This window comes from Orycteropus afer, unplaced genomic scaffold (genome assembly GCF_000298275.1).
Source record: "Orycteropus afer afer isolate SDZICR_OR568_19922 unplaced genomic scaffold, OryAfe1.0 scaffold00076, whole genome shotgun sequence".
NCBI classification, from domain to species: Eukaryota; Metazoa; Chordata; class Mammalia; order Tubulidentata; family Orycteropodidae; genus Orycteropus; species Orycteropus afer.
The window spans coordinates 3,257,036-3,284,333 of record NW_006921663.1 but is presented as its reverse complement, the minus strand read 5'-3'; the positions used below and the strand labels follow the sequence as shown (position 1 = coordinate 3,284,333).

At 39.4% G+C, this 27,298-nt stretch overlaps 2 protein-coding genes across 2 annotated transcripts; both read right to left on the bottom strand.

Annotated features, from left to right (window-relative positions):
• Positions 1–3,254: 3,254 nt before the first annotated feature.
• On the bottom strand, positions 3,255–16,224 carry LOC103197332 (mitochondria localized glutamic acid rich protein). The gene is made up of 4 exons (XM_042780988.1): positions 16,125–16,224; positions 11,371–11,471; positions 5,612–5,705; positions 3,255–3,745 (listed from the first exon to the last, which is right to left on the bottom strand). Exons 1-4 carry the CDS (start codon positions 16,204–16,206, stop codon positions 3,255–3,257), a joined length of 768 nt encoding a protein of 255 aa, XP_042636922.1. The 5' UTR covers positions 16,207–16,224.
• An 8,356-nt stretch (positions 16,225–24,580) lies between these two features.
• On the bottom strand, positions 24,581–27,119 carry NDUFC1 (NADH:ubiquinone oxidoreductase subunit C1). The gene is made up of 3 exons (XM_007941210.1): positions 27,053–27,119; positions 26,436–26,539; positions 24,581–24,640 (listed from the first exon to the last, which is right to left on the bottom strand). The coding sequence occupies exons 1-3, from the start codon at positions 27,117–27,119 to the stop codon at positions 24,581–24,583; spliced, it is 231 nt and encodes a 76-aa protein (XP_007939401.1).
• Positions 27,120–27,298: the final 179 nt, after the last annotated feature.

Sequence of the window (27,298 nt, the reverse complement as noted above, 5' to 3'; positions counted from 1 at the left end):
CACTTACCTGAGGGAGACAGATCTGATGGAGATTCCTCCTGGCTCCTTTCCTAGTGCTACATAAATAGAGCTACTATTCTCAAAGGCTGGCATCCGGAGACTGGATTCTGTGCATGCTGGACAGTAAACCTCCTTGGGGTTTCCCATATTACAGTAATAGTGTCAGGACTTATCTAATGTCAACAGGGATAATGAGAATCAAGGTCAGCCCAAGCTGATCCCTATGAGGTGGAGGTCAGACATAGCTCTACTCTCCAACCTTTTAACCAATTCTGACACCAGTCATCCCTCCCAGGGCACTCTCTACTTCTATTCTAGGTTCGATAATCTGTTGCAATGGCCAGACAAAACTAACAGATCATACTTACTACAGTTAAATGATTTATTAAAGAAGTAACAGGGTACAAGTTGGGATCAGGATCAATAGACTACAACTCAGGAACAAGATCAGATCAGGAAGCATGTAGGCAAAGTCTGGAAGGTTCTCCTGAATTGGAGAGTCCATCCCTCCCTTCTTCAGTGCATGACAGCCCTCTTAGCTCCTCTTGGCTGTGCAAGCAAATAGGGCCTTCTCTCTAGTATGCATGACCCCTCCGCCATGCAGGCCTCTCTCAGCTCCCTGTGGACTGGCCTCCTTTCTTTCCCTTCAAGACAGGCCTGTCTGTCGTTGGCCTCTCCATTTCTAAATGATCCAGCTCATAGCCAATGTAGTAATTTCATTCAGTTCTCTTAGCTGTACTCCTAGCAGCAGGTTTCTGCCATCACCACCAGCTCTACTGCAGGGTCTCTTCTGAGCCTGTCACTGTCAGCTCTGCCACAGAGGCAGTCGATGTCTTCAGTATTACAGCACTTAACCCATGTTATGGCTCTTTTAGGGGTTTCTTACCTCCTCTCTCTCCTCCTTCTTGCTTCTCCTGCCTTTTCTCCTGTCTCTTTTCTTCCTTCTTCTGTTTGCCAACCCTCTGTGGGGTTGGCTGCATATATAAGCAAAGTCCTGGTCAACTTCAAGGCATGATCCTCTCAGCAAAAAACAAACTAACCAATCACCTTGGTGGGCCATAATCACTTCATTTGTATAGTCTACAGTATATTGGGCAAAAGTGCACAAAATACATCAATCACAGAATAGGCTGCAGCCAGGGCCAGACAAAAAGTACCAAACCATCAAGCTGTTTGCAGTTTATGCAGAAAATGTTAATCAACTCAGTCAAAAATATCAAAACCTTTGGGGTAGAAAAGGGAGCTCTGATGGTGCAATGCCTAAGGCATTTGACTGCTAACCAGAAGTCTGGCAGTTCAAACCCACCAGCCACTCCTCAAAAGGAAGATTGGGCAATCTACTTCCATAGTGATACTGCCTTGGAAATACAAGGAGGGGTCACTATGAGTCAGATTTGACTCAATGGCAGTGAGTTTGGTTTTTTTGGGGGGGTGGGGGTAGTGAGTTTGGTTTTATTTTGGTTTGGGGTAGAAAATTAAGGCAAAGGTAACTCCTCAGGGTTCAGGGGAAAATCTCTCAAGCTGTTTTTCCCAAGAACCAAAACAAAGGCCACAAACAGGAACTCATTTTACCACATCCTCTTTTATCATTTTCTAGGATATGTATCTTCAATATATTTTCACTACATAACAATGGACAACTAATACACTTGGCATTCATGTCAATCCTGGTCAGGATAAAACATTGTCATTTATAGAATGGAAGAGATCCCATTTAATCAACTTGTCACCAAGAGAATCCTGGTCAGGATAAAACATTGTCATTTATAGAATGGAAGAGATCTCATTTAATCAGTTTGTCATCAAGAGACTGGTAGGTCTCTTTAAGGGATGATATAATATCAGAGATTCTTATTTATTTTATTTGTTATCTGGCTCTCATCTAGAATATAAATTGGAGAATAGGAATTTTTATATTTTGTTTTGTTTTATTCCCAGTATTAAAACAGTACTTGATAGGTAGTAGATGCTCAATTAATACTTGTTGAATATATGAATGAATGAATGAATGAATTTTTCCTAGCACAAAGTGTAAGTCTTCAGTAAATATCACTTGAACTGACCTGAACTAAAACCAAATGTATCTGCATAAGTCCCCCCTGTAACATAAATAGGAGAAAGGGCACATGCATTGTAATATGCAGAATTCTCCACGGATTATATGTTCTTTCTTCAATATTGCAAATGCTTAATTTCTTCATGTCATTTAGATGCACATGTTAATATACAATATATTTTTAATAAATATTAGTGAATGTTCTGGTTACCTAGTACCACTCTTGACAGGAATATACCACAAATGGGATGGGTCGAACAAACAGGAGTTTATTCTCTTACACTTCGGGAGGCTAGAAGTCTGAGGTCTAAGTGGCAAGCTCTGGGGGCTGTGTGAAAGTCCCTTCACCTTGGGCTTCAGCTCTGCCTCTTGCTCCTGGCCCACTGAAGCTAGAGGCATCTCTTCACTCAGGCAACTACTGGCTGCTGAGACTAACAAGCCCAAGGTCAACAAATAAAATGGTACAGTCTCGATGTTACCAAACCACACAGCAGGCCATTAACTCAAGTCCACTGTAAGTCCCAAGGTCGGCAGAGCACGGCAGGCTGCTGAACAACACGGCTACGTGCAGGGTCCAAGCGTGCCACAGGCTAGAGACCATTCCCAAAGCTCCTTCTTATATATGAGAAGGAGACCACATACCCAAAGGCAGCTACTCAGTAGATTCCCCCATGGAGCTGATTTCCAGTCTCATCATGGGGAATACTATATCCAGCTGCCCAGCCACTCAACAAGGTCTAGCCAAGTTGACACACAAACTTAACTACCACAGTGAATAAAAGTAGAAACCCTAAAGATTTTAAAATTTTATTTAAATGAATCCAAGTCAAAATTCAATAATCTAGAACTACATATAATAAAGTAAGGTAAAGATATAGCAAAAGTAAAGTGAATAGGGATTACACAGAGAGTTAATTCCTATAGCATAAAATTTAAATGAAAACTATTCATTTAAAAAATGAAATTTCAGCTCATTATTGCAATTTTATATTATCATATTAGAGAGTACAAAACTCTTTTTAAAACATGTAAAATCTCAAATCTCTCAATCTTAAAATCTATCAGTAGATACCAAAAATCTTCAAGGCACATAAGGTTTTCTAGAAAAGAAGCCTTGTTTAAAAACTGAGATGACTAAAACTACAAAAGCACCTATCAGACACTGTCATGTTTTGTTGAAATGTCTACCAACATGAGATTAGCCTTGAGCTGAGGTGGCCTCCGAATCAACACCGGCTTCTTCCTGTGAAACATCCCCAGCAGAGGATTCTGACTCAACTGTGGAATTTCCTTTTTCTAGTTCAGTATGTTCATCCGATCTTTCCTTCTCTGTGATATCTTTATCATCACTACCGGCAACAGCCTCAAATGGAGGAGGCTTTGTAATTCCTGGGGCTGTTTCGGCATTGACTTTTGTGGTTTCACCCCTGGGTATATCTGTATCCTCTGGCCCTGTTTCAGCACCAACTGCTGCCGTCCCCACCAGAGCAGCATCCATACCTTCCAGACAGGCTGACTCCTCTTTTATGACTGCATTGGTAGCATCTGGAATTTCTTCAGCACCTTCTACCTCTGCTTCCACTACAGATACTACAGGGGCTTCTGAACTTGCTTTGTCTGCTTCCACTACAGATACTTCAGGGGCTTCTGAACTTGGTTTCTCTGTTTCCACAGGGTTCTCTTCTTCACCTATTGAATTTTATCCAGCAAGCAATGTATTAATTTAAAGAGTATGGAGTACAATGGAATACTGTACTGTCGTTTTAAAAAATGAGACAGTCTGTATGTACTGATACATAATAGTCTTCAGGGTAGAATGTTAAGTGAAAACAAGGAAAACAACAATGCAAAGTGAATGGTACTATTTGTATTAGAGCAAAAAGGGGAAGAATTATATACTTACTACCACCACTACTCACTGCCATCAACTCGATTCGACTCATAGTGATCCCTCCTTGGGTTTCTGAGACGGTATCTCTACGGAAGTAGATGGCCCAATTCCTTCTGAGGAGTGGCTGGTAGGTTTGAACCACCAGCCTTCTGGTTAGCAGTCAAATGCCTTAGGCACCATGCCACCAGAGCTCCCAATTATATACCTAGATATTTGTATTTTTAGAATCTCTCCAGGAAAATTCAAAGACACCACATCACTAGTTGCCTCTGGGGAGGGGAAGTGGGGAATCTGCTTTTTTGTAAACCCTTTTGAACATTTTTTTAAGAAAATCAATTACATTTATTACTTATTCAAATACAAACCCACTGCCATGAGTCGATTCTGACTCATAGCGACCCCCATTGAGTTTCTGAGGCAGTAAATCTTTGCAGAAGTAGATTGCCTGGTTTTCCTTCTGCAGAGTGGCTGGTGGGTTTGAACCTCCGACCTTCTGGTATACAGTCAAAATGCCTTAGGCACTGTGCCACCAGAGCTCCTTATTCAAATACAAAGAACATGAAAATAAACAGCTAACCTGTCATGTGAGATAACATGGATGAATAGCCAACTTACTAGCTATATGACTGAAGAATCACATGTCCTCTCTCAACCTATGTTTTGTCATCTATAAAAATAGGGATGTTGAGAACATCTATTTTACAGGCCATTGTGAGGATTAATTAAAATAATGCATATGAAAGGGAGCTTAAAACCAATAAAGTACTATACAAATGCAGTATTTTATTATAATTGGCCTATTCAATAATATTTCTTGAAGATACTCTGTTGTTTGTTGTTATGACTAAAGGGTTGAAACTGTTTCATAGGTACCTAATATCTCTGCTCCTGAATAGTTGTTGTTGTTATGTGCCGTCCAGTCAAACCCGACTCATAGCAACCCCTCCTTGGGTTTTCGAGGCAGTATCACTACGGAAGTAGGATTGCCCAACCTTCCTTCCGAGGAGTGGCTGGTGGGTTTGAACCACCGGCGTCTGGTTAGCAGGCAAGTGTCTTAGCCACTATGCTACCAGAGATCACAGTAATTAATAATAATGACATTATATTGAGATGGGAAAAAGCAAGCAGTTTAAGGTAAGTATGGCTGATTCTACTGTTAAGTGTATGTTGGAAACTGCCACATGGGTGATCTTAGCCACAACTGAAACAAAAAATCAGGTTTGTGATTTTTAAAAATGAAGGAAATGAAAGGACATCTCTATCATCTCAAGCTGCTGAGAGAGAGAGAGAGAGAGAGAGAGAGAGAGAGATACTATTATTATGCTTGCACAAGTGGAAGCCTGAGTAGGGGAAAAGTAATATTATCATACAAAGAAGTCAAAGCCACTAGTCAGCAGTATAAATGTAAAACTTTTTCATTCATCAAGCAGCTTCATCCTCACCCTTCCCTCCCCGCCCCCTCCCAAAAAAAAGAAAGAATTCATCCAAAACACACAGCAATATTCATTACATTTTGGTTGCGCTTTTCCTTTCTGAATGAACTACCTACAACTATTCTGGGTTAAGTTAGTCAAAAAGCCAAAAGCAAATAGTTTTCATTGCTAGACTAAGATGACTGGAATTCTTTCCTGAAGAAAAAACAATAACAAAGAAATTCACTTTACCTTGAAGTGGTTGTAATTCTTCTTTGTTTTTTTCTTTCAAATTTGTCATATGTTCTGAATGTTTGGCTTGCTCTGATCTGACTGTCTTGTAAGTCTGAAAGTAAATATACCCTTAGTTTATTTCTTGAGCTGTTTGAGTCATCCTGGCAAATTTAAAGGTATATTAACTTTCAACTATTCAACTTTCCACATAATTGTCATTAGAAGTCTAAACAATAATCACAACATACATAGCAAAGCAGAGAAACCATACCCATAATCTAGTTTTTTTACTTCCCCTTTGAAATCTTTGCCACTAAGTAGAATGCTTAGAAGAGGAAAGAAACAAATGCTCTATAAAAGGATCAAAGATAACTGAAAACACACATACTAGAGAAACAGACAAAGATGAAGAAAAAATTACACTAGGACCAAAATATCCTGACAGGCATTTAGAAATATCCTCCAGAATTTATCCCAGAGAAGTGGAAATTTACGTTCACAGACAAACCTATACAAAATTTGCATCATTGATCTATTTGTAATAGCCAGAACTGGAATCAGCCCAGATATCCTACAATAGGTGATACCATGGAATACTGTTTAGCATCAAAAAGGAATTGATCCACACAACAATCTGAGAGATTAATACTGAGTGAAAAAAATCCAACCTAAAAAGGTTACATACCTAATGATTCCATTTATGTAACATGCTTGAAATGAAGAAATCATAGAAATGGAAAATAGATTAATGGTTGCCAGGGCTTGGGAAGCAGGCATAGGAGGGCAGGAGGGAAGTGAGTAGAATTATAAAAAGGTAAAATGAGGGATCCTTCTGGTAATGGAATTGTCTTGTACCTGACCGCGGTGATGAATACATGACTCTACACAGCTGATAAAATTACATAGACTACATACACGCACATATGTACACATGTATACACACACAGATAAGTGCATGTAAAACTGGTGAAATCTATAAAAGGTTAGTGGACTGTGATATTGTATTACAGTTACGTAAAAGTTACCATTGGAAGAAACTAGGTAGAGGGTATTCAGGTTCTGTTTGTATTATTTCAACAATATGTAAATCTCAATTATCTCAAAATAAAGTGATTTTAAAAACTTCCAAAATGACATATTTAGCCTAATGATGATTTCTTCAGTTGGCTAGGGGCAGTCACTGTTGTTGTGTGCCAGGAAGTAATTTCTGCAAAACAGCTATATGACCTGACTATAGATTATTTAGGAATAAACCTATCTTAATCATGCACAATGTGCAAGCTTCCTTTCATTTCATATTCAAAAGTTTTCTTTGGCCTGTATTCATATTGTTGTTGTTAGGTACTGTTGAGTTGGTTTCACTTATAGCAACACTGTACAACATAACAAAACGCTGCCCAGTCCTTTGTCAATCTCACAATCGTTGTTATGTTTGATCCCACATTCATATTCAGATTAGATGACAATATTAAAAAAAAAAATTAAAGTCTCACTATTCAGATAATATTGTGTGTATTATCTCAGCTTTGTTAAAAACTTTAGTAGTAGCTTATCTCTTAATGACAGGATACACTAGATTTTAAAAATTTATATATTTATATGCAGTATTTTTCAAATTTCTTATAATCAGAAACAAAGTTCCTTATTGAAAATTATATGCAAATTATAAACCATTTTATAGTATGGTAAAATTAGACAATGAAAATGGAAAATAGGTAACCTTGAAATGGGAATGATACAAAAGCAGGCCTTTAACAAACTCCCCAAAGTCTGGTGAATTCAGATTTGAATCCTCTGGCTTTGAAATGTGCAGAGCAAATAGCATCAGCAGAAATGACAATGAACATTTTTGTATAAAAGCAGGGAGTATTTTCCTAGTAGAGTGGGAGCTCCTGACAGCTACAGGATCAATATGATGAGTCAGCGTCCTCAGTTCTTGATGCACTAAAGCTGAACCAGTGCAGAAGTTCACGACCCTGAACTGACTAACCCAGCAGCAACATTTCAAGGGATATTAGGTCTTATTGCTCAAGGGGTGAAAACACAAGGTGAGGAAAAAGACTGACACTAAGAGGAATAGAAAAGATGACAATATTAGAATAACTCACACTCTGGTCTGGCCTACAGAAAGCACAGAGTAGGACTATAAGGAAAGAGAGGGTTTCAAATTGAGACTCTGGAAGTCATTTCCTAATTATATTACTCATTTATTAAATGTTAGCATTTAAAATATGCCACAGCTTTTATAAACCAATTTAGGCATCTCTTTTTTTTAATACACCCGTTGTTGTTGTTGTTATGTGCCGTCGAGTCCTATCTGACTCATAGCGACCCCTCCTTGGGTTTCCGAGGTGGTATCACTACGGAAGTAGATTGCCCAACATTCCTTCCGAGGAGTGGCTGGTGGGTTTGAACCACCAGCCTTCTGGTTAGCAGTCAAGTGCCTTAGGCACTAAAAAATCAATGTAACCTGGGCCTCCCTATTTCTAAGGGGCCCTAATAGTATAAGATTTAACTTGAAAATGAAAAACTAGTCTTGGCTATGAAGAATCACCAGGGTCAAATGAATAAAATAGAGCATAGAATTTATTTTAGTACAGGGCATGGAAGGGAGGAGGAAGACCAATATACAGGTTTTCAAGTTCCTACATTCTGTATTTTCTCCTGAAAATAGCCTAAAACTCTTGGGAATGAAGGCTTCTAATGTTTGAAATTAAAACTACATAATCTTAGAAATGGAAGGGGATTTAGAGACCACCACCTCGACCAATTTCCACCCCACTGTGCTGAGAGAACAAGACCAGAAAGGATTTGTAACTTTCCAGTTTAAGATTCCCTTTACAAAGAATTTCCAGACAGAAAGGTTCATGTCTGGTGCTGGTAAACATAATCAGGGTGTAAAACGATGTCCAGAGAAAATATCAGTCTCCCAGTTGACCAGATCATTGCATGACCTAGTCCCAATCTCTGTTTTCCAGTGCCCTGTACCCAACTAGAGTGGCCCTGGGTAGTCCATTCAACATTAAGCAGTAGAAAGATAGTAGGAGTAAAGAATTCTGGGTATGGGTGAAATCTGATAGATTAGTAGAGGACAATATACAGGACATGTTTGTAGTCTTCTATCTTCTTGAGGTTCTCAAAATTTCTGAAAGTTAGAATATGTATTTTGATCTGACCATTCTACATAGCTCCATGAAAATGGCTCCTAGTGATGACTTATTAATTGCCATTGAGTCAGCTCTGAATTGTGGTGACCTTATGTATAACAAAAGGAGTTCTGGTGGTACAGTGGTTAATGCATTCAGTTGCTAACCAAAACGTCCGCAGTTCGGATCCACCAGTCCCCATGGGAGAAAAATGAGGCAGTCTGCTTCCATAAAGATTACAGCCTTGGGAACCCTATTTCTCCTAAAGGGTTGCTATGGCTCGGAATCAACTTTATGGCAGTGGGCTCATTTTTTTGGGTGGTGGTGGTGGTGGTGGTGGTGGTGGTGGTGGTGGTGGTGGTGGTGTATGTATGAAAAATGAAACATTGCCTGGTCCAATACCATCTTCATGATCTTTGGTATATTTGAGCCTATTTCAAACCCACCAGCCACTCCTCGGAAGGAAGGTTGGGCAATCTACTTCCGTAGTGATACCACCTCAGAAACCCAAGGAGCGGTCACTATGAGTCGGGTCCAACTCCATGGCACATAACAACAACAACAACATTGTGGTTATTGTGTCACTTCATCTTCTTGAGGGCTTCCCTAATTTTGGATGGCCCTCTACTTTACCTCCTCTTTATGTGTATTTCTGTAGGGTTAGATCAAAGTGTAAAAAAAACATTGCCATGGAATGGATTTCAACTCATAGCGACCCTATAGCACAGAGTAGAACTGCTTCACAGGGTTTTGAAGATGGTAATCTTTACAGGAACAGATCACTGCATTTTTCTCCCATGGAGCCGCTGGTGGGTTCAAACCACCAACATTTTGGTTAGCTGCAGAATGCCTTAACTACCACACTACCTCGGAAACCCAAGGAGGGGTCGCTATGAGTCGGGGCCGACTCCACGGCAAATAACAACAAACAACAACAAACAATACCACCACACTACCAAAGCATGTTGCTGTTGTTGTTATGTGCCATCCAGTCGGACCCGACTCATAGCGACCCCTCCTTGGGTTTCTGAGGCAGTATCCCTACGGAAGTAGATTGCCCCATCTTCCTTCCGAGGAGTGGCTGGTGGGTTTGAACCGCCAGCCTTCTGGGTAGCAGTCAAATGCCTTAGGCACTACGCTACCAGAGCTCCCAAAGCATAGTGACTGCATATTCTTACAGTTTTCAAATAACTTATACTTGTTCTATTTTTATTCATAATGATTACATTTTGATTTACAGATTTATATAAAAATAGTGAACGATTCAATAGGCTTATCTTATTTAACACACAAATTTTCCATTATTTCACCTCCAAAATCATACTACTAAAAGTTTAAATCATACTATTAAAAACTGTCTTACAAATTTAACAGTGGGAGCTCTGGTAGCATAGTGGCTAAAGCACTTGACTGCTAACCAGAAGGCTGGCGGTTCAAACCCACCAGCCACTCCTCGGAAGGAAGGTTGGGCAATCCTACTTCCGTAGTGATACTGCCTCGGAAACCCAAGGAGGGGTCACTAGGAGTCGGGGCCGACTCGACGGCACACAACAACAACAACAACAACCTTGGGGGAGTGGCAGAGGGGCAGGGGAGAAAAACATACTTTTCATCTTATGTATGTCTGTAATTGTTGAATTTTTAAAAAATATATGAATAAATATTAGTTTTTTAAACAATAGTTAACCTTTCAACAATATTTGCTGCTAAATGTTAATAAAAGTGTTGTTGCTATGTGCTGTCAAGTCAGACCTGACTCATAGCGACCCCTCCTTGGGTTTCCGAGGTGGTATCACTGCGGAAGTAGATTGCCCAATCTTCCTTCCGAGGAGTGGCTGGTGGGTTTGAACCGCCAGCCTTCTGGCTAGCAGTCAAGTGCCTTAGGCACTACGCTACCAGGGCTCCTAATAATAAAAGTACCTAAAAGAATTGTAATTATTATTATGAGCCAGGAGTCTGGCATATGATAAGCATTCAATAAATGTCAGCTATTATTAGTAATCGGAAGGAGGGTTGGGCATCTATTTCCCTAGAGATACCGCCTTGGAAACCCAAGGAAGGGCGTTAGGAATCCGAGAACACTACACGGCACATAACAACAACATAACAACAACAACAACATTATTATTATAGGAGCTCTGGCGGCCTAGTGCTTAAGGCATTTGACTGCTAATCAGAAGGCTGGTAGTTCAAATCTACCAGCCACTCCTCCGAAACAAGACTGGGCAATCAAACTACTTCCGTAGAGATGCCGCCTTGGAAACTCAAGGCGAGGTCACTGTGAGTCAGGACCGACTTGACAGCAGTGAGTTTGGTTTTTTGGGTTTTATTATTAGTAATATTTATAATAGGACCTTTTTTAATGAAAGTTATTCATACTTACTAATATGAAGAAATGTTGATTTCACACTTTAAAAATTCTTCATAATAATTTAGTTAATAAGTTCTTATGAAAACTATATTCCTAATAATTATAATGTATTTTTCAAAAGTATGCTTAATGGCATTTAAACCATTGGCTATATTTAATATCTAATGAATTTCCTGCCCTGACCTTGTCATTGCTTTGAGTTTTACCATAGGCTATAAAATATCTGAATTGTTCAACATTACAGTTATTTAAACACTTACATAATATCCACCAGCACTGACTGTGACACCTACAACCAGATAATACATCATATTTGATCCAGATGATCCAAGGAACTTAGATGACATCCGGCGAAGAGCTGCTAGGAAAACAAGTTTAAACACAGTTAGCTCTACCACTGAAGTAAAATTATTTAAAATAATTACATCTTAAAAAATATTCCCCTAGTGAACCCAGAATCTATTAACATCAAGTGACTAACTTAAGGAAGCATGGTATAACAAGGCAAGTGATAATTCTACTTGACATTCTCTCAATCTAATTTGATAAGTGATTATGAAACCTGTCATCTTGATGCTTTTCTTGGAAAAGGTGCAGGTGTGGGTAAAAGGAAATGTCAAAAATATAAAACAATTTTAACTGTCAAATGAAACTCATATTGTTGTTGTTATGCGCTGTCGAGTCGGCCCCGACTCCTAGCAACCCCTCCTTGGGTTTCCGAGGCAGTATCACTACGGATAGTAGGATTGCCAAACCTTCCTTCCGAGGAGTGGCTGGTGGGTTTGAACCGCCAGCCTTCTGGTTAGCAGTCAAGTGCTTTAGCCACTATGCTACCAGAGCTCCATATTAGCAAATGAAATCTCTTTACTGTATGTACTTCACTAGTGATACTGCCTCGGAAAGCCAAGGAGGGGTCGCTATGAGTCGGTCCAACTCCACAGCACATAACAACAACATAGGATTCGATGGGAACTTTTTTTTAATTAAAATTTCATAAGATTTATATTTGTTATAGTAAAGAAAGAAAAGGAGCTCTGGTGGCATAGTGCCTAAGGCATTTGACTGGTGGTTCAAACCCACCAGCCACTCCTCAGAAACAAGATGGAGCAATCTACTTCTATAGTGATATTGCCTTGGCAACCCAAGTGAGGGTTCACTATGAGTTGAAATGGACTCCAGGGCAGTGAGCTTTTTATAGTAAAGAAAACATTTGAAATCCAACACATTTCTACAAACCTATAATACAAATGTAGAGACAGGAAGAAATCTAAATTTTTCTAATACAAAGCAAAAATGTAACTTTATTTAAGGCAAATGGAACAAGATCATAGCTGAAGTAGAAGTACAATTCTAAACAAACTAATGAAGGTCCTTGGCTGGCACAGACAGTTTGCACTTGGCTAGTAATCCCAAAATTTCTGGTTCAAACCCACCCACAGCACCGCTGTTCACAACCTGGTGAACAGCTTCTGTAAAGATATAGCCAACCCAGTTCTGGAACCTAGGAAGTCTACCCAAATGAATACATAAACAAACGAATGCCTAAACAACTAATAGAAATAGATAAAAGTACTACATTATTATATTTAAATATATTTATTCTGCAGAGCTAGAATTTGCACATATCCAATGCCTCAGAATTAAACATTTTTACAATAGACTCTTAAAGCTGGAAGAAGCTTAAAGTACATAGTTTAAATTCTTTAAGGACAAAGAGAGCATTTATTTATTCATTTAACAGAAATAGTTGAACATCTACTATGTGTTCAACCTAACAATGTCAACATTGTTAGAAGCATTGAGGATACAATTATGAACAAGATAGACAAAGTCCTTAACTTTAAATAGCTCACAATCTAGAAGGAAGGGACAGATATACAGACAAGTAACTGTAGATTAAAAAATTACTCTATAGTATGATAAATGCTGTACGCAACAGCTGTAAGTAGAAAGTGCAAAAATAGCAGGAAAGCACAGTGAAAAAAAAATCTGGTAGTTGGATTAGCTGTTCACAATGGAAGAGACAACCTTCCTTCCGATTACTAATAATAGCTGGATCATTTGGCTTCAAAATCTCCGAGTTTTGAAGGAAACTAGTAGTTGGTCAGATAAATAAAAGGGAAATGACACCTGAGGCAGATGGCACAATGTGTGCAAAATCATGAGAGTACTGTTACCAGGAAAATACAAAGTAATTTAATGTGGCCACACAGAGAGCTTATGGCTGTGGGGACTAATGAGAAACTATGATTTGGGGAGGGAAAATCTTAAGATGTTTACACTAGTTACAAACCTTGTTAGTAGCGAAATTGGAATGATTTCATGGTTATGCTCTTACTTTGGATATAAATGGCTGTGTATTGGAAAAAAATTTTTTTTTTTCTACAGAAGTGCCTAAAGAAGCTATAATAAGAGGTTGTAGCTTTGACTTGGGACAGAACTTTTGTATTTTTACAAATGTAAAAATATATATATATATTTTGGGTCAAATAGGGAATATATAGTATTTGTATTTCTCAACCAGACAGAAACAACAATACAAGTTTTTTAAATAGGAGGAAATAAAGAAAATGATCAGAGATTCAAGTAGACTTAAAATACAAACACAATTATGACAGTTATCTAAAAATAGCAATGACATGGAAAATAAATATCCAATAAGGATTAATGAATGATTTGTTAGACAAATTTTATTACAAGCATTCAATGTGAAACAAACATTATAAACCTAGCAGAAGAATATTTACTTAGATAAGAAAATATTTACAATATATCAAGTGAAAAATCATAATAAAATAATTTGTAAAGGACTATCTCTGATTTGTGGAAGTAATGCAAATAAGAAAACGAAAAATGAGTAAGAGGAAAAAAAAAGTCTGGAATAATATCATATACCAAAGTACAGATAGTGTTCTCTGAATGGCAGGATTACAGGTGACTTATATTTTCTCTCTCTTTTCTGTGTTTTTTCCAATAATCTATTAGCGACCTAAATATTTATTAAAGAATTACGTTTTTAAAAGCAGCAAAGGGAGAACAAAATTTGATGAGACACAGTTACATAAAACTAAAACAATTTTTATTTTTTCGTCAAAGTAAAAAGTACTAATAAAAGGCTAACGTCCATGACTGAAAACAAATTTAAGTTTCCAGTCAATAATAGTTCTAAAATATATAAACAAATCAATGCCACAAAAAGAGCAATTAGATGAAAATTAGAGAACGAGAACCAGTACTGCTAACTGCGTCTTTAGAACTTTTGATTACTTTCATTTTGCCACAAGTTAGGGAGGAAATTATTTGAAACACGTGCAGGTACAAAAAAAGATGCATATATGTCTGTTCCTGGTTACGGTGGCGGCTGCACACAGCCTCATAACACCAACGGCGGTGGTCGGGGACTGGACTCATCCTTCTCACCTCCCCCAACACAGCATCCTCATCTTTAGAAGCTTAAAATAAATAAATAGCTTCTCACTGTTTAATCGGAGAAAAAAAAACTATCTTACTCGGTGTAAAAGATCTACGAAAATGAAGACGCCTTATTTTGGTTACTTTAGGGGTAACTTCTTTCCACTAGCATTTGACGAGAAAAATAAAGCTAGCTGGGTCGATCTTCTTCCCTTCCTACCACCGCCGAAGGGCTAATCAAAGTGGGGGTGAAAAAAAAAAAAAGTCCATGGAAATTTCCTCAGGAGTCACTTTCTCTCCAGCTTTAATTTACGCAGCTACCTCGGAATGAAGCTACCTCAGGAGCAAACAAGCATAGTGAGGGACGACTAAGAATATTCGGTGAGTTTGCTTAAGCCCCACTCCACCCCATTCAGCTTGGGTTTGGGACTGAAGAGAGCAGAATGAAAGGCAAGGAAGGAGTAGGAAGGAGCAAGGAGCTCTGGTGGCGTAGTGCCTAAGGCACTTGACTGCTAACCAGAAGGCTGGCGGTTCAAACCCACCAGCCACTCCTCAGAAGGACGATGGAGTAATCTACTTCCATAATGATACTACCTCGGGAACCCAAAGAGGACTCACTTTGAATCGGTCCGACTGGAGAGCACATAACAACAACAACAGGAAAGAGCAGACTGGGGTAGAGCTAACCGCAATGGATCGCAACCCAGGACCCCGGGCCGCGAGCTGCTGGAAGGAAAAATGATCTCTCGCTCACATTTAGAAGCCACTGTTCTTTCATACTATCAATTTTTATTTAGGCAACTTCCACCTTGCACTACAACTTCTCCTTCAGGAAATTTCTGGATACGCTCTTCTTCCTAAGCTTCTCCAAATCTAAATAAAAGTGATACAAGGACGACAGAGCCAAACAGCTAGATAGTTCCATGTCTACCTTCAGCCCCAAAAGAGACTGACCTGAAGGTCGCTTCCTCACCAGGCTGTTGCCTAGAGCCCACACACTCACTCACTTCAAGCTGCCGAGCCCTGGACAAATCTTGGATTTATTTACTCAACGAACATCTATCTACCCAAGGTCTGCCGGGCCCGTCACTCTTTCATCACGCTCTGCCAGGCTCCCTGATCAGCGTTCATATTCCCACCCATTCCTCTGATTCCTCACTTAGTTGGAGCGCAACCTGGTCCTTACACTAATAAAAGCGGTAAACTGCCCGTTTGTTAGGGACTTTTCTGAACACTTTTAACTATTATTCCTGTCATAAGATGAGGAAACTGAGGTTAAAGACCTTGTCCGCGATCAGTATTCGAACGCAGGAAGTCTAGTGTGAATTCAGAAGTTCCCAACTTCCAAAGGCTCCGAGATCTTCAGAGAGATTCTTCCGCTACACCTGTCCACCTCACGCTCCCCTCCCCCGGCCCCCCAATTCCTGTTCCCACTCTCAATCCCTGGTTTCTACTGCTTGGGATCTGGTTTGGCTGACTTGGGGGGGGGGGCGCTCCTCAAGCCACGGTACAACTGCGCCCGCGGGATGCGCCCCTGAGGCGCCAGTCCTCCTCACACGCCTGTACAGCTGCAGAGTCGCCCTGTTTCGCGCCCGGCACTCACCGTCCTTCCGGAACGGCGCCGGGCTGGTGGGCGTCCGGAGAGGTAGCGCCAGGGTCTTGGAGACTGCTCTGCGAAGGTACATCGCGCCCGCGGCTCTCCCTGCTGCAGTCTCCAGTGCCGGGCGCCAGCTACCCAGGCGCGGCTAGTCCGAGTGCGCCCCGCCCCGGGGAGGGGCGCCGACCCTCGCCCAGCGCCGCCCCGGCCGCCAGGGGAGATAGGTAGGGGTTTCTCACCAGGCACTCTTGCTGTCCCAGGAAACTTCTAGAGTAATGTCATGAAAGGGATTGGGAACTGAGAAGCTGCTGTCACCTGCCAGACCCATTCTTTTTTTGGGTGTTATCTCCTCAGAGGAGCCTGGAAATGTTTCGGGATTTGCAACGGGATTAAGATTTGAACGTGATTTATCATGCTGGATGTAATCTAAAGCCACTTTATCTCACGCATAACGTTTGCCTTCCTAGGGGAGTAAAGGGTAGCGAGTAATTTCCTAGAGATACTGTGTTGTGGAGTGGTGGCTCAGACCTCCATTAGTGATGCTCCATTAGTGGGTGATGCTCCATTAGTGGGTGGTGCTCAGAATCGCAAACAATGACAGAATTCATAGTCAATTCACTGCTAAAATGGCTTTAAATACAAATCCCAACAACTCTCTCTATATTACTTATGGGACATAAATTAGTATTTCCACATTAACTGAACATGCTAAAATTTTAATTTCTTCCCTCAGATTCCACTTACTTGCCTCCTTTGTCATGGTTTGAATATGGAAACCAGTAATGCTTATAACATTGTCATGTTTATAACATTCTCTAAATGGTTTATCTTTGAAAGGGACCGGTTGGCACTGTCTAGTGCTGCCATAACAGAAACACAAGTTAGTGTCTTTAATAAACAGAAATTTATTTTCTCAAACGGGCAGAGGACATGAACAGACAATTCACCAAAGAAGACATTCAGGCAGCTAACAAACATATGAAGAAATGCTTGGCAATCATTAACCATTGTTGTTGTTGTTGTTGTTATGTGCCGTCGAGTCATACCTGACTCATAGCGACCCCTCCTTGGGTTTCCGAGGCAGTATCACTACGGAAGTAGGATTGCCCAACCTTCCTTCCGAGGAGTGGCTGGTGGGTTTGAACCGCCAGCCGTCTGGTTAGCAGGCAAGTGTCTTAGCCACTATGCTACCAGAGCTCCCATTAACCATTAGAGGGATACATATCAAAACAATGAGATATCATCTCACCCCAGCACTAACCAAAACAAACCAAACACACTGCCATCCAGTGGATTCGTGACCCCTCCTTGGGTTTCCAAGGCTGTATCTCTAGGGAAGTAGATTGTCCAGTCTTCCTTCTGGGGAGTGGCTGGTGGCCTTGAACTCCCAGCCTTCTGGTTAGCAGTCAAATGCCTTAGGCACTACACCACCAGAACTCCCAGCAAACTTAAAAGAAAGAAAACAAATGCTGCCAAGTGTGTGGAGAGACTGGAACCCTCATATACTGCTGTTGGGACTGTAAAATGGTGCAACCACTGTGGGAAAGTGACACTCCCTTAAAAACCTGGAAACAGAAATATCGTATGATTCAGCAATCCCACTACTAGGTATATATATTCTAGAACTGTAAGTACCATGACACATCCATGTTAATTGCATCACTATTCAAAATAGCAAAAAAGATGGAAACCACTGAAATGCCCTCAATGGAGGAATGAATCAACACAATATGGTACATACACACAATGGAATCCTACGCAATGTTAAAGAACAACGATGCATCTGTAAAACATCTCTCAACATGGATGAACTCAGAGGCCATTTTGCGAGTGAAATTAGTCAATTACAAAAAAACAAATACTGTATGAGACCACTATTGTAAAAAGTCAAGAAAGAGCTTTCACAAAAAAATATTATTCAGTGGTTACCAGGGGTGGGCGGGCAAGGGAGGGTAAACCACCAACTAGAAGGTAGACATTAACTTGCGTAAAGGGTTTTAAATAAAAAAATTTAAAAAAAAATTATTTTCCCACAGCTTAGGAGGCTGGAAGTCTGAATTCAGGGCACCAGTTCTAGGGAAAGGCATTCTCTCTGTGGTTCCAGAGGAAGGTCTTTGTCTCTTTTCAGCTTCTATTTCTTGGTGATCATGGTGATTTTCATGATGCATGGCATCTATTTCCCCCCCCTCTCTGTTGGCTTGTTTCTCTAACCTGCTCTTTTTATATTTCAAAGGTGATTGGCTTAAAACACACTCTACATTACAAGGCCTCTTAACCTATAAAAACCCATTCCTAAAACCTATTTGGAGTTGAGGGCAGCTAACAAAGCAGCTTTCAATTTGTTCACATTCTGGGGAGAAAAAAAAAAAAATGTATATATTTATATATATACATTTAAATATTTTTTAAAATTAGCACTTGAGAACTTAGTAGATAAATAATGCCACTTCCCCAGATTTTGCTTTGTAAATCTTATTTAAAATACTTTCAGATTGAAGGTTATTTTCTACTTAACTCTACTGGTCCTATAGCATATGTTGCATTCCACATTGATACCTATAGGTTGTCAAATTCATTCTGACAAGCTGTTTCTCCTGAACTTGAGAATTTTACATTAGGTTGTTTGTAGAGCAAACTGTGTAAGGCTTGGACAGTAGTTTCCTAGCCATTAGTCACATTGTTTATATTGCTGCCCTTGAGTGCATCCTTGACATTTTTGTTTTCAGTTGGGAAAACAGAAAATCTATGGGTAGAGATAACTTGGCTTCAGATGACCTCCAGTTAATTGTGGAACAGACCATCAATTGCTTATATGCAAGTTCAACTTGAAGCTGAAGAAAATTAAAACAACTCCACAAGGGCTGAAGTGCGACCTTGATTATATCCCGTCTGAATATAGAGACCATCTCAAGAGAAGATCTGACTCAATGAACACTAACAATTGAAGTCCAGTGGGGTTGTGGGATGACATCTAGGACATCATAAATGAAGAAAGCGAAAGGTCATTAAAAAGACAGAAAAGAAAGATCAAAATGGATGTCTGAAGACTCTGAAACTGTTTTTGGCTGTAGAGTAGCTAAAGCAGATAGAAGGATGATAAAGTAAAAGAACTGAATAGAAGATTTCACAGTGTGGCTCAAGAAGACAAAGTAAAGTATTACAGTGAAATGTGCAAATATCTGGAGTTACAAAACACTCAGCATTTCTCAAGCTGGAAGAACTGAAGAAAAAATTCAAGCCTCGTGTTGCAGTACTGACGGATTCCACAGGCAAATTAATGAATGACACAGGAAGCATCAATAGATGTTAGGAATACACAGTCACTGTACCAAAAAAGAATTGGTTGACATTCAGCCATTCTAGGGGGTAGGCATGATCAAGAAGCAGTGGTACTGAAAGAAGTACAAGTTGCACGAAAGGCACAGGTGAAAAATAAGTCTTCAGGAATTGATAAAATACTAATTGATATATTTCAACACACACATACAACACTGGAAGCAATCACTCGTCTATACCAAGAAATTTGGAAGACAGCTAACTGGCCAACCAACTGGAAAAGATCCTTATCTGTGCCCATTCCAAGGAAAGGTGATGCAAAAGAATGCAGAAATTATCAAAAGTATCACTAATAGCACACGTAAGTAAAATTTTGCTGAAAATAATTAAAAAAACAGTTGCAATAGCACATTGTAGGTAACTGCCAAAAATTCAAGCCATATTCAGAAGAGGACGTGGAATGAGTGATCTCACTGCTGATGTCAGATGTTTCCTTAGCTGAAAGCAAAGAATACCAGCAAGATGTTTACTTGTGTTTTGTTTACTATGCAAAGGCACTGAACACTGTGGATCATGGTAAATTATAGATAACATTACAAAGAATGGGAATTCCAGAACACTTGTATTCATGTGTAACCTGTACATAGATCAAGAGGTTGTCATTTGAACAAAAGTTTATTTTGTGGTTTTAAATCAGGAAAGGTGTGCATCATGGTTGTATCCTTTCACTGTACATATTTAATCTGTAATCTGAGCAAACAATTCAAGAAACTGGACTATATGAAGAACGTGACATCAGGCTTGAGTTAGACTCATTACCACCTAAGACATGCAGGTAACACAACCTTGCTTCATGAAAGCAAAGAAGACTTGAAACACTAACTGATGAAAATCAAAGACTTCAGTATGGATTATACCTCAACATAAAGAAAACAAAAATCCTCACAACTGGATGACCAATAAGCAACATTATGGTAAATAAACAAAATACTGAAGTCATCAAGGATTTCATTTTACTTGGATCCACAATCAATATTCATGGAAGCAGTAGTCAAGAAATCAAACAATGCATTGCATTGGGTAAAACTGTTGCAAAAGACTTTTTGTTAAAAATGACTTTGAGGACTAAGGTGAGCTTGACTTCAGACGTGGTATTTTCAATTCTCTCATATGTATGTAAAAGCTGGACAATAAACAGAAAGACTGAAGAATTAATGCATTTGAATTATGGTATTGGTGAGGGATATTAAATATACCATGGACTGCCAGAAGAATGAACAAATCTGTCTTGGAAATATAGCCAGAATGTTCCTTAGAAGTGAGGATGGCAAGATTTGTCTCACATACTTTGGACATGTTACTAGGAGGGACCAGTCCCTGAAGGAATCACACTTGGTAGAGTGTCAGTGAAAAAGAGGAAGACCCTCAATGAGATGGACTGACACAGTGTTTTGTTCTGTCGTACATCAGGTTGCTATGCGTTGGATCCAACTCAGCAGCAACTAACAACTTCAGATGACCTACACTTATTTGTGATTGTTGACAAAGATGTATTAGTCTTGAAACATATTGGAAGGGTCCTCTATGGCAATATTAATTTTATGTATTTGATGCTTAAATGCTATATAATTAAAAGTAATTCTCAAAGAATGATCAATTTCCTAGACTCCATAGAAAAGTAGAAACTGATTGCTTTTTCTTAACACCCAGTTCTTACTTTTCAATAATCAATATGGATATAAAATGAAAACAATGTAGAAGAGACAAATTGGCAAGATTAAGAAAAAGTCCTGATAAACACTTTTTTGAGAATCTAAAATATTAGGTAAAATGAAGAGGAATGGGTAATCATCTGGTAAATTCTTAATGTATTCCTGAGGTCACTCAGTACTCTTAACATCTATTCACTTCCTCTACTGTAGAAAAATAAACATGAAATTCACTAACACTTCTTATACTAGAAACCTAGTTCATTCAGACTTTTTCTATGGCAACTATTATTTTAAATGACTACTTCATACACTGTAATGTAGCTGCATTAGACCTCATGTAACTTTGAGAGGGAAGAGAATTAGCCAAAAGCTGATTCCTATGAAGTGGTCAGATGTACCTTCAACTTTTTCACCATTTCTGACACCAGCTGTCCTGCCCATGGCATGCTCTACTTCTCTGCTCAGTTCACTAATTTGTTTGTTGTATTGGCTATACACAACTCACAGACTATACTCACAGGTATGAGGTTTATTAGGGTAGTAACAAGCAACAACTCAGGATCAACATGGAGGTAATAATAAACTCAGGTGACAGGATACAGTTTGTCAATCAGGACAAGCTTCCAGCTTCTTGTTGGCCCTGACTACTGCTAGGTCTTCTCTTGGCCTTTGCACTGCTTGGACAAGTGTCACACCTCTTTAGCTCTGGCAACAAGTTCCTGGAGGGACCCCATTCTGCCCCCAAGCTTTATGCCCGAAGGCACTCAGCTGTGGTTGAGTGGCCAGCAAGCCCACTACAGTTGTCTCATGCTGGTCTCCTGGTTCCTGTTGTTTGTGCTGCTGCTGCTCGTCCTGTTGTGCAGTCTTGTGCACTGTCTTCTATAGTACAACTCGCTCTTCTGGACCTAGCAAGCTCTCAGTGAAGGGATGCCAGGCCCAAAGGACATCCTCTGCTCTAGCTCTTGATGGTAATGAGGTCCCCCCTCAACCTCTGTGCAGCTGGTCCTTATATAAGTTTACTTTTGTTAATTTTAAATCATGGTCCTCCCACCAGATCACAAAATGAGCCATCCCCTCCCTTTGGTAGGCCACAGCCACTTTATTTCCATAGTAATCAACCAATTCCCAAGGTCATTTTATCTTATTGGGTGGTTTTACAACCCTGTTTGCATAGCTGACTGACCAATTCCTGCAAGGTGCACAAAACAGACCAATCACAGGGCAGGCCAGGTACAGTGAAAGAAAATGAAGCAGATACACAATGCAAGAGTCTTGAAGACATTTTAGTTCCAAGCTCATTATTCCTGGGTCCCGGTGCGTCTCTGTTCTTGGGTTGAGTCACTTTGTATCTTTATAACTTCTCTTTTTTAGCTCAACATAGCTTGAGTTAGGTTTCAATTACTGAGTTTAGAATGCATTTCACTATACCTAGACCATCTGTTTTCCCCAATCCATATCGTAAAGCCAATAGTTGCTGTATTTACTTTTCAGTTCAAGAGTAGCTGGACTGAGCAAGAATCATTCCCAAGAGAAATCAGAATTAACTATGGTCAAAAGATGATTTCTTTAGTAATAATGTAAAAGAAGAGTTCTTGTAAAAAAAAGAGTGCAGACAGAATAATGTGTCAATCATAGTCAAGTTTATTAGATCAAAATCAGAAAGACTTTTTTAAAAAATTTAGTGTCTGCAATGCAGTGAGTTTTTTTTACACATGGCCCTTCTGGCTTTGAGATTATAATTTCGCCAAAAAGGATTGGCTGGGCCGCAGCCTGGTAATAGGAACTCATCTTCACTTTTTGTTCTACCAAACTAGCTCCTCTAGAAGAAAACATTATTTGGGCTCTTTTGTATTTTGGGTAATAGATTATTTTTAGCTCCCCAATATAATAAAGAATAAACGTTTCAATTAGATATCAGAAATTGTTAAATGACTTCAGCAGTCATTCTTCAATCCATTTCTCTAAGGTTTCTTACCAATATGTCTTCACTATTGATTCTATTATCAGATAGTAAAAGAAACCAATGTTCTAAAATTCATTCTAAGTATTCAACATTAGGTAGTAGACTGGATTTACATTGAATTTTCTGTTCGATTAAATTTTTCAACTTGCATATCTTGCACATTTAATGTAACTTATCTTCCATACTAAAATACTTCTAATACTATACCTTAGAATTGACATTTTCTGCAAGTTATCACAATATTCATTATCTGAAGAACACAGAAATATTTTTATTTTTTTGCTTAATGATATAGCACAAAAATGCTAGCAATATATATTCACATATAACTTTTCCTCTCTTATTTACAAGCAAAGATTGGTGAATCCAAAGGAACTGCTGTAATTACTGTATGGTGCGTACCTATAATGAAGAAAAAAATAAATACACACTATAGCATTAACTAGCAGAAATATTAAAATTAGATCACTCTAAATAATTCAAATTATAGCTGCAGGGAAAGTCTAGAAATCTAATCCAAAGAGTTTTAACCCTTCATTTTATTTAAGGTTCAGTAAGAAATATTTTATTTTACATCTCTTTCGTGAAAGCATCTGGTTTCGATTTAAAAACACATTTGTTTTTATCTCCTTTCACTGATTAAAATAGTGAAATGGGCAAGATGATAATCAGTGGAAAGGAAAAAGCAAAAGAGCTAGACAGTTAAACCCCTAAGACTTGAGAGTGGTTAAATATGGGGAAAACAAAAGTAAATGTTAGTGATGACTATGTTTATTATCCAGCAGATAGAATCTACCTACTTTTAAAAACATAATCCATGAAGTTGAGATTTGTAAGAGTGATCTTACACTTTACAAAGGGACAGTGACAGGATTTCTTTTCAAGTATTTTCGGAAATATACATAATACATATATAAAGTAAGCTCTCCCTCTGTTTTAAGTTAGAGACCAGGTAGAGTATGCAATCTTGTTTGCATCTAGGTTTACCAAGAACTCTCCATTTTGGTGTTAGTTGTAGTGACAATCATAATGACAGTTATTCTGGGGAAAAAAAAACCTATTGCCCTTATTCATTGAACAAAATTAAGCTTTTAGATGGGCCAGGCACTGAGCAAGTTGATGTATGATAATTAATAAAATATACATGGTTCCTGTCCTCATGGAATTTATAGTCAAGTATGGAACATGTCAAACAGTTATTACAAAGTACACACACAAATAATTATAACATAAGTGCTATGAAGAAAATGTATAGCGTATTATTTAATAACATGATTTTGTTTTCATTGTTAAACACAACTTCCTTTGAGCAAAAAGCCAAAGATTATGTTAAAAGATGCTTAAGAGTCAAGGTATTAAATATTCATAAATCTGTCAAACTGAAATATAAGTGTTAAAAAAGTAGAAAACTAATGAAAAGACAACCAAAATACTTTATCTAAAAACAAGTCAACTTGCATAGTCTATTCATTCTATAAATTGAACACTTACTATATTAGCATTTCAATAGTTTATTCCAACCCATTTCTTCTTTTATATTCTAAAACATCTTCATTATGTTGTCTGATGAGCTAGAAGTAGATAATGGATAACATTAGAAATACAATCTTCCTGGCAACTTAAGAAGAAGTTACTGATGTTATTTCTTATCACTATATGCTATTTTGTGAGAAAAATAAGAGTAGATTAAAACAATTACAACTATTCTAGTCAGAAATAAAAGGCTAAGAAATCCTAAAGTCCAAAAATGATAAATGCTATAGACTTGATCACTACAATTTGATATACTAAGTTTGAGAAAGCAACTCTTTAGGTTTGGATTCAACTTTTGTTAAATCTATTACTTTAATTCAGTGTGTAATAAATATAATGAAATGCCTTACCATAGAGAGGCTAAATCAACAGATGACACAACAGAGCTTGGTTATTAAATAGGATCCAGGGTGGCTGGTAGGTTGTGTTATACTTAGAAAGTTGATACTGTGAGTGAATGACTAGCCCCACTCCCAAACTGTATGTGTATTAACTGGATTTCATGGATGAAACCACTTTCTTAGACAACTACTGTCTGACAGAATATGCATCTGGAGCAATGGTTGACACTGGATGATGGTCACTGCAGTTGAAGATTCAATTTCAATCATTAGTGCCCTCAGCAGTAATCAAGATTCTTTTCAGGAAAAACCTTAACTCAAATTAAGAATGCATAAAATTTCATTATAACAAATACTGAATATATTAATTATTCTTGTCAAGTTGTGATTTCAACATCTTCTCCAAAACCTAAATCCACTGCCATCGAGTTGATTCCGACTTAGCCAGCCCCAATTGGATTTCCAAGGCTGTAAATCTTTATGGAAGTAGACTGCCTCATATTTTGTCCTTAAGCAGCTGGTGGGTTTGTACAACCAACCTTCTGGCTAGCAGCCAAATGCCTTACCAGAGCTCCTTCCCATCTTTTACTCCTTCTTATGTCAGAGATCTTAACTATGTTAACGAGAAAATACAACACAAGAGACCTAAGAGCTGAAATTCCCAAACACATTAGACACAAAATCTTTAAATGCTATTACTCTGAGTCAACTTTAAAAAAAATTATCAACAGGGAGGCAGTGTTTCACACAGGTCTATAATGTGGCCTCTGAAGTCAGCAAGAACTGGGCTCTTAATCTGTAAAATATGTATCTACCACACAGTATTATTGAGAAGATTAAAAAAAAAAGGCTGCTACATACTACAAATGCTACTACATTTCCAACAATGCATTTATTATACACATCGATTAAAACCCAATGTTTTAGAAGTATAATAGGATTTAATTTGTATAGCTTGTTCACTACTGGTTCATCTGTATGGCAGCTCACAAAAGTACCTTCATAAAACCCTCAATCCTCATCAAAAATAAAGGAACGGTAATTAATATTCAGTAAAACTACCATTTCTTATGAAAATATGCTTGTAACAATGAATGGCAGAAACTTCAGCCTCATCATATTTTCTCTAAGCCAGTAAAACTTTAGTATTTCTTTTTAGTCTTTCCTGGGATTTCCCTTATGGGGATACTATGTTATTAGCAGTAACTTAAATATCCAAATTAATGTTGTCACATGCCATGGAGTAGGACCCAACTCATAGCGACCCCTCCTTGGGTTTCTGAGGCGGTATCACTACGGAAGTAGTTTGCCCAACCGTACTTCCGAGAAGTGGCTGGTGGGTTTGAACCGCCAGCCTTCTAGTTAGCAGTCAGGTGCCTTAGGCACTACGCTACCACAGCTCTCGCCCAAATTTAAGAGAGTCTCTAACAACACTGATACTCCTTCCACTTACTCTATTGGGGCTTCGGGACAAAGGGAGTAAAGCACTTACATAGACCCACAGGAAGACTGTGGTGCCCAAGGTCAATCCAACTTTCAGCCAATCAGGTTTGCTACTCGGCGGCTCCCGAACGTAGAACTTTGACCTCACTGAAACTGAAAGAGAACAGAGTATGTAAATCTGTAACTTATGACCTCGTAGGGAAAAAACCCTATCATTTTCGTGTTTTTATCGCATTTAATTCTCCAGGCTCCGACTTGAACAGCGAACAGATTCAGAGAACCCTGGCCCTCTGGGGCGTCTTCACAGCCTCGTTTAGGCAGTCGGGAACCCACGGACGACTCTGAGGGAGTGCGCGGCAAAAGGCACCTCTGGGAAGGTTTTCGTTTCTAACCTTCCCGGCATCTACCGGAATGAAAGTGCGTAAGGGCGTGGGGTAGGAAACCCCAAGTTCCTTCGCTGAGGCCAAGAAGGGTCGGGTAACGCTTGGAGGTGGATCCGCGGCGAGTGATGAAAGCGGAGTACGGGAAGGGCTCCGGGCCTGGGGCTTGCGAAGGTCACGGCAGGTCGAAGCGAAGTCTCAGCCACCCCCTACCCTCGTCGACTGGGCTCCGCCTGGAATAGACAGGCGGGGAGATGGACCTGCCTCTGCAAGGACGGTTACTCACAGCTGCTGGGGAACCGGGCCGGGGGCATCAGGCGGGAGAACGGACGCAGCAACACGGACGGCGCCATCTTGCTGGCCGTGCTCCGCCTTCTCCTCGCTCCCGCCCTCCAGTAGCTGGCGCCCAGCTAAGCGCCCCCTGGCGGGCGGAAACGCAGGACTCGCCAGCTATTCAGCCGCGAAGCGTGGAGGTGTTACTGGGGCAGTTAAAGCCAGGTAACCCAGCTCCTCTGGTGGTAGTTTTCTGCCA

Coding starts and splice junctions, on each gene's coding strand:
- NDUFC1 (XM_007941210.1), bottom strand. CDS start 27,119: ATGGCGCCGTCCGTGTTGCTGCGTCCGTTCTCCCGCCTGATGCCCCCG. Junction 26,540..27,052: donor GGCCCGGTTCCCCAGCAGCT/GTGAGTAACCGT, acceptor GTTCTCTTTCAG/TTTCAGTGAGGTCAAAGTTC. Junction 24,641..26,435: donor CAGTCTTCCTGTGGGTCTAT/GTAAGTGCTTTA, acceptor ATCTACTTCTAG/CTCATCAGACAACATAATGA.
- LOC103197332 (XM_042780988.1), bottom strand. CDS start 16,206: ATGTACCTTCGCAGAGCAGTCTCCAAGACCCTGGCGCTACCTCTCCGG. Junction 11,472..16,124: donor GGCGCCGTTCCGGAAGGACG/GTGAGTGCCGGG, acceptor TTGTTTTCCTAG/CAGCTCTTCGCCGGATGTCA. Junction 3,746..5,611: donor AGAATTACAACCACTTCAAG/GTAAAGTGAATT, acceptor AAAATTCAATAG/GTGAAGAAGAGAACCCTGTG.